At 57.8% G+C, this 11,068-nt stretch overlaps 1 protein-coding gene across 1 annotated transcript; it reads right to left on the bottom strand.

Moving 5' to 3' along the window:
• Nucleotides 1-4,225: 4,225 nt before the first annotated feature.
• On the bottom strand, nucleotides 4,226-8,741 carry CRHR1 (corticotropin releasing hormone receptor 1). Its single transcript, XM_068976005.1, has 8 exons — nucleotides 8,712-8,741; nucleotides 8,333-8,486; nucleotides 8,016-8,076; nucleotides 5,861-5,933; nucleotides 5,513-5,598; nucleotides 5,150-5,285; nucleotides 4,926-4,967; nucleotides 4,226-4,366 (listed from the first exon to the last, which is right to left on the bottom strand). Exons 1-8 carry the CDS (start codon nucleotides 8,739-8,741, stop codon nucleotides 4,226-4,228), a joined length of 723 nt encoding a protein of 240 aa, XP_068832106.1.
• Between the last annotated feature and the right edge of the window lie 2,327 nt (nucleotides 8,742-11,068).

The raw sequence follows: 11,068 nt of genomic DNA, 5'->3' as shown, positions 1-11,068 counted from the left end.
GCTCCGGGTGAGCACTCAGTGGTGGTACTGCGGATGGAAAAAGGCAGGGAGCAGCCCTTCTGTTTGAACCAAAGGTGGGAAGGTGAGTTTGATGTCAGGGGGCTGCATGAGATGAGCTTGAGGGACCCCTGAGCTGTAGGCCAGTGGCACCCTCACTTGGGCTGGGCATGGAGACCCTCAGAGGCTTCTGGTGGACGTGGGCTGTACTGTTTGCAGTTAAGCATCATTTTAAGGAGTGGAGGGGTGCAGGATGTTGGGAAGGTAGGGAAGGAGTTGCTGGATGTAGAGAACCCTCATGGCTCTCACCCAGTTGGGCTCAGCAGCCTGACACTGGCTGGGCCATCTTTGGGCCACGCAGGTATTTGCCTGGGACTTTGCCCCCATCAGACAGTCTGAAACCCCTAGTCCTCGCCGTCCCCTTCCCCCAGAGCCGCTTTATCAGTCCTGGCCTCCCTAAACCCAAGCCCAGTGACTCCAGTTAACTGACGGGGTGGAGACCTGGATTTGGAGAAGAACTTTGATCTCAGAGGAGTCCACTTGGCCTCAGTTTTTCTCGGCAGGAAAATGGGCTGATTCTATTTTCCGTGAATGTTATAAAGGATTTTGTGGATTGCAAAGCAGTCTACAAATGCCCATAATTAATTATTGTCTGGATTCTAAAACCTCCCTTCCTCCTTAATCTGCACCCTCTGCCCTCTTCAGGTTCTGGGGTATCTGTTGGGGTCCCACTCTGGGTCCTATTAGCAGCAGCAGGGGGCTGAACAGGCCTGGAGGAGAAGCCGGGGACCCCAAAGCAAGGGCTATGCTGTCGCACTCAGGGAGGTGGGGAGACGGAACTGGAAAACCCAAACCCCACAGGGTGGTTTTTCCTCCACTGGTGATCTGAGCCCGCGAGGGAGGGTCTAAAGGAGAAAAGGGCTCAGGTAGGAATTTGAGCGCACTGCAGCCTCTGGGTGTGGATGGAGAAAAATTTTTCCCAGTTTCATAGAGGGGCCTGTCCTGCAGTGACCACCCCCCCCACCCCCGCCCCTGCAGCTGCCCGACCCCTTCCCACAGTGTGGTGGATGTGCATGTCTCTTGGCCCATCACACCTCCCACAACCCCAAGGGACCTCCCTTCCCACCCACCCACAAGCCAAAGCTCCGAGCAGAACGACCCTCAGAAACCCCATTGTGGGGCTTGCCTTGAGCCCAGCCCTGGAGCCCATGGAAGGGTTAGACACTGCACACCTGCCTCTGGCAGTTCTTTGCAGCCCAGATGTTCCCAGCCCCTCGGCCCTTTACAGTCTCTGGACAAGAGGGATCTTGAGATCATCTGGACCAGCCCCCTGCCTGCCCAGGGACCCCCTGCAGCTTCTGTGATGACTGCCAGCCCCACTTGGATGTCCTCCTGTGACCTTCCAGCATTGGCAGCTCTAAACTTTGCAGCCTGTTGCCGGCATGTGTCCTGGGGGTGCCACTTGCCTCCCCACCTCACAAAGGGCTGAGCACACAGCAGGTGTGTGACTGGCTCCCATCAGCTAAAACAGCCAGGAGGGTGGTCCAGTTGCTAAGACTCTTGAGGTCCCAATGCAGGAGGCCCAGGTTCAATCCCTGGTCAGGGAACTAGATCCCACAGGCTGCAGCTACAGATCCCACGTGCCACAATGAAGAGCAGAGATCCTGAGTGTGCCACTAAGACCCAGTGTATAAATAAATAAGTAATAAATATTATAAGACTCAAATAAATAAATACTAAATATTAAAAAACAGCCAGAGGACAAGCAGGACAGGGGGCACCGCCCCACCTTGGTCCTCTGAAGGCCCCTTGCCTATGAATTGCCCTCACAGTCCCCAAGCCCCTCTTGGCTCCTCTCCCCTCCTCTCCTCTCCCCTGACTCCACATCCTCGCTTTCTCACTCTCCTTCTGGGTGGGAGGCAGCACTGAGAAAGATGCCTCCTGTTGGCCTCCTTTGTGGCCATTTGAGATTCAGCCATCAATTCTGGTCCTTCTTTTGGGGGACTCTTTATGGGGTTCCCTCCAACTGCTCTGGAAGCTGTCAGCCTGTCTCCATCCTGGTGGCCCCTGGTCCCCTTCTCACAGCCTCCTCTGATCAGCTGGCCCTCCCAACTGTCTCCTTAAGGGGACAGTACCTGGGGAGTCGGCAGAGCAGGGTACCCCACTTGGCTTCAGGGACTGAAGCTTCTCCTCCCTCGGTGAGTGGCCAGACTCTCACCCACTGGAGCCCCCTTCCCCCAGCAGACGCTTCTGGGCTCCCAGCACCACGGTCATCTGTCCTGGTGTCCTGACGCGCCACGCACCCATGTGCACGTGTGTGGGTGTCCCTGATTGTGTGCATGCATGTATGCGCGTGCACAAACACCCCTGCATGGCCCCGTTTCTGGGTCAGAGACTCAGAGGCAAGGCCCAGGCCTGAGAGTGGAGGGTGGAGTTTCTGTGTCCCAACCACCTCCTGTCCTGAGGACGTGGCTCACACTGTGCCCAGCTCGCTCCTGGCCTCCGCAGGAGGTGCTGGAACTACTGCCCCCGGAGGGCTGGTGGATAAACTTCCCTGGCCCCTCGGGTGGGATGACGCAAGTGTGGATCCCACCCGGCTCCCTCAGCTTCCGCAGCAGGACTGAGTTACCGTCGACCGTGGTGGTGGGCGTGTGCGCCCCTGCCCTGGAGTTGGTTCTGGCCTTGTCTCCTGGTCTGCTTCTGGGGTTTCCATGCTAAGACAGCATTCAAGCCTGTACAGCCTCCCCTGCTTCTTAGCTCCTCTGTTTCCAGCCCAGCTCCTCCCCGGGGCTGGGACACGAGGCTGCCCGGTCCCGCTGCCTCGCCTCTGCTCAGGCGGCAGCCCGCTCGTGGAGTCCTCCGTCTGTATGGTTTGCCCATACCCCTTCTCCCTACAATCCACCCTCTTATGAGAGCTGCCCTTATTCCCTGGGCCCCACGATCCACACCCTTGTGTGCCCTCCCCTAAGGCCCCATCCCCGGCAGATGTGAGGGTGCCATTGGTGCCCCAGCCACACAGTGGCCCTAAAGGCTGAAAGTGGCCTCTGTTTCTTTGGGATGCCCTCCCAAGCCAGCTCTGGCACACACAAGGCCTTCACAAGTGCTGGTTGAAAGATAAATAATATAATTTATACCAGCCACCCCCATCTCCCAGCCCCAGCCCCCCAAAGTCCTGCTCTGTCTGTCCAGTCCCTCTGGACGTGGCTGGCTCCTTACCTGGGGTGTAAGTGGCCAGCTGGCTGGTGCTCTGGGGAACTTGGGGCAGGGAGGGGCCCAGCGCCCCACCCCCTTCTATTTTGGCTTAGCTAGTGATGCTGGCCCAGAGGTCATCCAAAGGCCGCAGGACCCCTTGGGCCAGCAGAGGGCTTGGGTCGCGAGGCCGGGTCACTGAAGCCAGCGGGCTGGGTGGCGCCAGCATCTCTGCCCCTTCAAAGGGAGGCTGGCTTTGGTGGGGGCACACACTGGCTTCTGTCACCCTCCCACATCCCCATCATCTCTCAAAGGGGGGACACCTGGGGCCGGAGGCTAAGGATGGGGAGCCTGTGTGGGGTGGGCAGCAGTAAAGGGCCGAGGGTGTGCGGCAGCAAGGCAGGGCATTTCTGGTGGCAGGGCCATGGGGTCAGATGACTGGCGTTTGGGAGGATTTTGGTTATGCAGCCTGGTGTCTGAAGATGCCATCTGATTTCTAACAATGTCTCCAGGGCTTCTGACAACAGAGCCTTGGTTCTCAGTGGTGCAGCGCTGCTAAGGCCTGGAGGCATCCTCATGGCGGCTTGGATGCTGTGACGAGAGTTTCCCATGATGCCCATGGGGCAGCGAATGGCCCCCTACAGTCTCTGAGGACATCCTGGGGTCTCCAGTGGGCTGTCATCTTGTGCTCTGAAGGGACTCGTGTGCAGCTTTGGATTCCCCACTGTCCAGCTCCCACTCTGCATTTCCAGTCCATTTTCCAGGGAGGATGGGGGCAAAGAGAAGCCAGAGGCCCTGGGCCCAGCCCAGTCCTATAGGCTATTTTCCACTCATCTCGTGGCCCTGACTGCTGCCATAGGCCTGGAACTTCTGCTCAGCTGGGGGTTGGGGAGGGGCCTCCTGGGCTCTCAGTGCCAGCTGAGCCTGGGGGTAGAGGGTGTGGGAGGGAGCTGGTCCCCTCCACAGACAGGGTGGCTGGCTGAGCCTGGCGGCCATCTCCCCAGCCGTAGGTCTCGGGGGCGGTCCGTGGCCCTCCGGCTCACACTGCTGTGGACTGCTTGATGCTGTGAAAGCTGACACGGGTTGGGGAGGTGGGGATGGACATGGCGCGAGCCACACGGGCACGGATTGAGTGCTTGTCCTGCCAGCGGTGCCACCTCTTCCGGATGGCAGAGCGGACCTGTGGGTACACAGCAGAGCATAGGGTCTGAGCCCGGGTTTCAAACCCCCGCTCCCACCCCCACAGGCAGCTATCCAGGGAGCCACCTTGGAAGGGCAGCATTGACATCATCACTATTGTTGATTTCGTAGTTGTTAGGACAGTTTTCTCAAGCATTATGAGGAAGGGGTGCCTTTTTCAAATCCACCCAAAGGTGCCATATGGCCTTTGCCATGAAGAATCTCTACCCTCAACCCACACACATCTGCCCTCAACCTCCTGCTCTAGGGCTCAGCTTCCTGGTTTTCAACAACCCATTTCACAGACTCATTGATGAGACTGGAGTCCCAGCTTCTGACCCCCACATCCACTGCTAAGAAGCGGGCTCATTACCGCAGCAGCTGAGTGGCAAGTGGCAGGGACCCTCCCGGAACTCCCAACAATATCCCTGTAGGGGCTGGGAGCCAGGAGGACGGAGCGGGGAGGACGGAGTTGGTGTGCGGCAGGCAGGAGGCAGCTACAGCCAGCCTCTGGTCCCAGCAGGCCTCCTGCCGTCCTGAGTTCCGGCCCGGGTCCTTACCTCGCTGTTGAGGAAGCAGTAGAACACAGACACGAAGAAGCCCTGGGGTGGTGGGAAGGCGGGTCAAGGGACGGGGGCAGGTGTCACCCAGCCTCGGAGTTGCCCCCAGCCTCCCGCCCTTCCAGGCCCCTGCCTGGGAGACCCCCACCCAAAGAGGAGCAGGGGACAGGCAGGGGGACAGGCCGGGGCTGGGAGGCTGGGTGGGGTGGGGGACGGGTGGGTACCTGGAAAGATTCCAGGAAGGAGTTGAAGTAGATGAAGACGACCCGGGAGACCTCGTCCTCCCCAGGGTTCACGAAGAACAGCATGTACGTGATGCCCAGGAGGGGGAGCAGCACCAGAGTGGCCTTCACAGCCTTCCTGAGGGTGAGAGGTGGGAAGGAGGCCCAGAGTCACAGCCCACCCCTGGAAGGAGCTGGAGCCCGCCACTTGGTGAACAGGACTGGGTCTGGGGGAGGGTCCTTGGAATGTCTGAGACAGGGGTGGAGCTGGGGTTTCAGGAGGGACTCTCAGGCCTGGAGGCAAACTCTGGGTCAGAGCTGGGGTCTCTGAAGCCCCCCATGGATAGGGGAGGCAGGTCTGGTTACCTGTACTGAATGGTCTCAGAGGTGGTGGATGCCCGGAGCTTGGTCATGAGGATGCGGACGATGTTGAAAAGGAAGATGAAATTGATCTGAAATTTGACACACAGTGGGATGGCCTGGGCATGGTGTGCGCAAGATGCTGGTGGGAAGGTGGGGGACAGGACAGGGACTCAGCTGTCCTGGGTCTGGCCTCTGCCGCCCTGCTGCTCTCCCTCTATCTGCGTGAGCCCAGCACAATCCTGGCCCCGTGCCCCTACCTCTAGGCAGAGGAAAACTTTCGGCCCACGGTAAGTACTGCTGGCCCCTCCCCACTGAGCCCTGCCCCCACCGCCCTCCTACCCAGGTTCTTACCAGCAGGACCAAGATCATCGGGCCCTGGTAGATGTAATCAGTGTACACCCCAGGCCTTTTGCCAAACCAGCACCTAGAAGGCCACAGAAATGAGGAGAAGGGTCATCTGGATCCAGTTCAGTAGCCTGAGGGAGAAGCAGCGCTGGGGCAGAAGGAACTGGGGCCAAAAGCCAGGATCCGGGTGCCCCACTTCTAACCCGGGCAGAAGGTCAGGATCCCGCCACAATGCCTCAGTTATTCCATCTGCAGAATGGACAGCATCCTTTAAGATGTAAAGCTGGAATCGGGCACTGTGGCAGGGAGGGGAATTGTGGAAAAGCCCACTGAATAGAACAGGCATGGGCCCAACATACACGGTCCCCACTGTAGCTCTGGCACATGCCCCAAAGGGGGACCTTGCGCTGTACCTGTCATGCAGTCACTCCCCACCCCAGTAGCTAACACCTGGGGCAGAGGTGCTTTGCATTTTCTTGATGTCACCTCCAGCAAGATCTAGGGAGGTCTGGGGAGTGGGTTGGTGTGGGGCACATTGGAAAGCCTGAGTCGGACACGACAGAAGTGACTTAGCAGCGGCAGCAGCAGTCCTTGTGCAGAGACGCTACACTCTCATCCCGAGAGTCTACAGTAGCTAGAAATCATGATGCTTCCATAAACAGAAAACTGAAACCTCTTGACTTTTTCAAGGTTGGAGACAAGTTCAAGTTTTCAAAAGGACCGAAGGCAAACTGTCCTGGGGTCAGGTCCAGTCCTTGGCCCTGGGGTCCGCAGGTTCTCTCAAGTCTCCCACCTGCATCCCTTCTGATGCAGTGCCAGGATCATACCACAAGGGGGAGCTCCAGAGACGTTCAGACGGACGTTCCTCCAAGCTCAGCCATCCTTTTGGCTCCAAGATGCGCCCAGATGCACATACTGGGCGGCTTTTTGAAACCTGTCCTCTCTTCCCTGTACTCACCTGGACACCTTCAGGCACAGGATTTACAATGCTCCTGCTCTGGGACCCAGGTCGCCATACTGGGAATCACTGCCAGGCCAGTAGTTCTGTCTGTCAGCTGCCCTTGACGCACAGCCCAGGCCCCCATCCCATCAATTTCGCAAATACACAGAAAGCCACAGCCAGGCTGGGCAGGAGTCAGGAAGGATCACCTTGATAAATGTGGATGTAATTTTCCAGGCTCCTTGTCAGGGTTGGACAGGAACAGCCACGGTGACGGAGGCAAGCCTGGAACCCCAGTCAGACAGTGGGTTCCTAAGGACACTTTGACAAAGAAGATTCTGGCACATCCCCTGGCCTTCTCTGTCCACTTTTTCTGCCTCTCTCTTACAGTGGTTCTTAAGTTTAGCTTCATACGAGAATCACCTGGGCAGGTTTAAAAAATCCTGGTGCCCAGATCACACTTCAGACCAATGACATCCAACCCTCTGGAGGGCAAGACTGGTCATCAGTACTTTTTAAAGCTTCCCAGGTGATTGTAGTGTGAGCCAAGGCTGAAAACCACAGTACCAGAAGTGAAGTTTTCAGGGGCAACTGGGAACACCTGCTTCTATTTAAATACAGCTCAGGACTTGAAAGATGGAAGGAGTCTCTGAGATTGATCAGTTTCTATTAAATCCACAGAACTTTTGCTAAAACATGTCTTCATTAATAGAAAACATTTATACGCATTTCCTATGTGCCAGACTCTATTCTAAATGCTTGATGTATATATATATTAACTCATGTCATTCCCTTAACAACTCTTTGAGGGAAGGCACTATTATGAGGATGCCCATTTTGCAGATGAGAAAACTGAGGCACATTATAGGAACTACCCCAAGGTCATAAAGCTACCTAATGATGGAGTCACAGTTCATAACCTGGGTGGTTTGGCTCCAGGGACTTCCAGCACCCTTCAGTCTGTTCTGCTTGTCATGAAAGCCTGAGACAGGTAAAGAGCCTCGACCCACCTGTCCAGCCCCACCTCAGGCAGAGCACTGCTAGGGATCCACAGATTGAGTCTGCCCTCCAGGAGCCTCCCCACGCGGATGAAGAAGCTGTGGCCCTGATGGGGACGGGGACACGGCTGAAGGTCCCTGGGGAGGCTCAGGCATAGCTGGCCTGGGAACCTGGGCCTTGGGGCTCAGGGGCCCTGAGGGCAGTGAAGAGGAGGTGACTTACTTCTCATTGTCGTAGTACAACTTTCCAATGGCCCAGGCCACAATGATGGGGAAAGGCACACCTGGGGAGAGACCGGAGTCACAGGACCTGTCAGTGGAGTCGGGGGTGCAGACCCGGAAGACCCCAGGGCAGCCCAGGGCCCAGAGGTGGGCAGGGGTCTCCCAGGTACTCGCTGGCTCGCCTGAGATGTTCCCACTGTCCCCGTCCCCAAGTAGGGACAAAGGGCTGTGTGCACCCTCCACCACCCTCACCTGGCCTGACCCGGGCCTGGGAGGGGGGAGGATGGCCCAGTCGGGGCAGGGGGCTGGCCCGCTCACCCCAGCCGATGCAGATAAACATCCATTTGCGCAGCCGGTCCGTGGAGTACGTGAGCACGACAGCCGTATGCAGGTAGCAGCCCTCGCCGAACATCCAGAAGAAGTTGGTCACGTGGAAGTAGTTGTAGGCGGCTGTCACCAGCCTGCACCAGCCCTGCCGCCCACCCCATCAGAGGTGATGATTAACCGAGGGGGTGGGGATGCGAGGAAAGAGCAGCCCACCCTGGGCCTGAGGCCTCCTCTGGGCAGGATGTGGGCACCCCTGGGACCCACTGTGGCACTGTGGGCTCCAAGGCCTGGTTCCCATCCCTGCTCCTCCAGGGCCGCCCCACCCAGACCCTTCTTCTGACCCTGGGCCTGCCCCACCCCCAGGACACACCACATTGCTCTGATGGACTTCGGGGCTCATGGTGAGCTGAACCACGAACCACGTGGCATTGCGCAGGATGAAGGCTGAGATGAGGTTCCAGTGGATGATGTTTCTCAGGCACCGGATGCTCCTGGGGGCAGCAGAGGCGGGCGGGTGACAGGAGGCAGAGGAGGAGGGAGAAGATGAGGGATCGGCCGCCAGCATCACTCCATCCCAGATGTATGGAGGGGAAGCTGGGGCTAAGAGCAGTGGGGGCTGGTGAAGTCACACTGGGAGGTGGCATCAGGGGCTCTCCTTACGTCACAGGTCCCTTCTTAATTGTGGCCTGCCCAGTCCTAAGCAGGGGCTTCCCTGATGGCTCAGTTGGTAAAGAATCCACCTGCAATGCAGGAGACCCCGGTTCGATTCCGATCAGGAAGATCCGCTAGAGAAGGGATAGGCTACCCACTCCAGTATTCTTGTGGCTTGGTTGGTAAAGAATCCACCCGCAAGGCGGGAGACCTGGATTTGATCCCTGGGTTGGAAAGATCCCCTGGAGAAAGGAAAGGCTGCTTCCCTTCCACTCTAGTTTTCTGGCCTGGAGAATTCCATGGACTGTAGTCTATGGGGTCACAAAGAGTCAGACACGACTGAGCGACTTTCACTTCACTTCACGTCACCTCAGACCTAAGCTCTGGGACAGAGCTTGCCACACGGCCAGCACTGAAGGGACCAGGGGCTGCTTGCTGACTGGGAACGCCCTGCTCCCACGGGCATCCCTCTCCCTGTAGCTCCAGGTTTGAGGCTCAGCCTCCAGCAAGATGCCTCCCTCCCAGCTTTCAGGCCGATGCTCAGCCCCGTTCTCACCCTCCATTCCTGGCACAGACCTGGCTGGTGCTGCCATCTGCATCCTTGGCAGTTGTGCTGGGCCCAGGCAGGTTCAAACCCAAAGCGGGGCTCCACCTTCCTGGTCGGTCAAATGCGTGCAGCAGTCCGGACTGAGTGGGTGACTCCAGGCGAGCCTGGGCTTTGGCCAACCCCCTTCCCCTCCCGTGACCCCAGTCACTGGCAGGGGTGCAGAAGTGACCCTACCAGATGCTCCAAGAGACCTGGGACAACTGTACTTGTCACCTTGTCCCATGAAGTGAGGGGGCAGGACTCCCCTTTCCCGGCAGCCCCCACCCCAAACCGCCTCTTGTTATCTTACTTCTCTGCCCCGCTCAAGGCCCAGGGGGCTGGGTGGGGGCAGTGCCAGGGCCTCCTCACCTGAGCCGCAGAAAGAGGACAAAGGCCACCAGGAGGGCCGCCAGGGAGATGCAGTGGCCCAGGTAGTTGATGATGACCGCGATGTGGTAGTGCACCTTGCTCTTCCTCTGAGATGAGAGAGAGGGGCGGGGCAGGGGTGAGACCCCGGTGCCAGGACGGCCACACCCCCACGTGCCTGTGATGACGACAGCTAGCCCTTCCTGAGCCTGCTTAGCATCAGGCGTGGCCCTAGAGCAGTGCCGTCCCATCTGAGTCTTGTCTGTCTGTCCCCAAATCCCACGCTCTGCGTGCTGCTAATGTGAATCTCCACCTAACAGAGGGTTCCCCACTCTGCGTGCACGAACGTGCCTGCACAGATCACAGCTGCGTTCTCACACTCACGTTTCCATTCAGTCCCAACACTTGTGGGTGCAGGCCCCAATCCCCTAGGACTCCTCCTATTTCGGAGTTGAGTCACCATCTTCTCCATCACCCCTAAACCCCTCCCACTGCAATTAAAGCCCGTTCCTATCAGCGACCAAGGGGGAAGGCAGTCGCTGTGGATTAGCATCCACAGAATCATTTGAAACCTTAAACACACATCTCTAGGCACCACAACTTGCTTCCTGGGTGCCCCAGAGGTCTGCTCCAAGTCACTGGGGTCCTCTCTCAGGACTAAAATGAAGTTCCCAATGTTATTACTTAATTCATTTCATTTACACCACAGTCCCCTTTCCAACTGACGTACACTCCCCGAGCGTTGAAGCCTTCCTGTTTACAGAATATCTTCATATCTGTCATCCTGTCAAACCCTCAGGGCAATGCCGGGGAAGAACTGGTAGAAGGTCTATATATTATCTTGCAGAAAAACAGGCCTAGAAATACATGGACTTGTTCAAGGTCTCTCAGCTTCTAACTACCTCTCACCTCCACGCACAGATTGGCAAGGTGCTGAGGCAGCAAACAGGTCCCCACCCATGATGGGGCTCCCCACCAGTGGTCCTCAGTGCCCAGTGTCTGCAGACTCCTGACCCTGTGAGAATAAAGGCCCCTTCCACCCTTTTCTAGGTCTCAAGAGGAAAGAGGCTAGAAACCAGAGCATGGCGCACAGTGGAGCCCAGTGACGGTGTGTCACGTGCAGG

Source organism: Capricornis sumatraensis, chromosome 8 (genome assembly GCF_032405125.1).
Source record: "Capricornis sumatraensis isolate serow.1 chromosome 8, serow.2, whole genome shotgun sequence".
NCBI lineage: Eukaryota > Metazoa > Chordata > Mammalia > Artiodactyla > Bovidae > Capricornis > Capricornis sumatraensis.
This window is presented reverse-complemented; position numbering and strand designations above follow the sequence as displayed.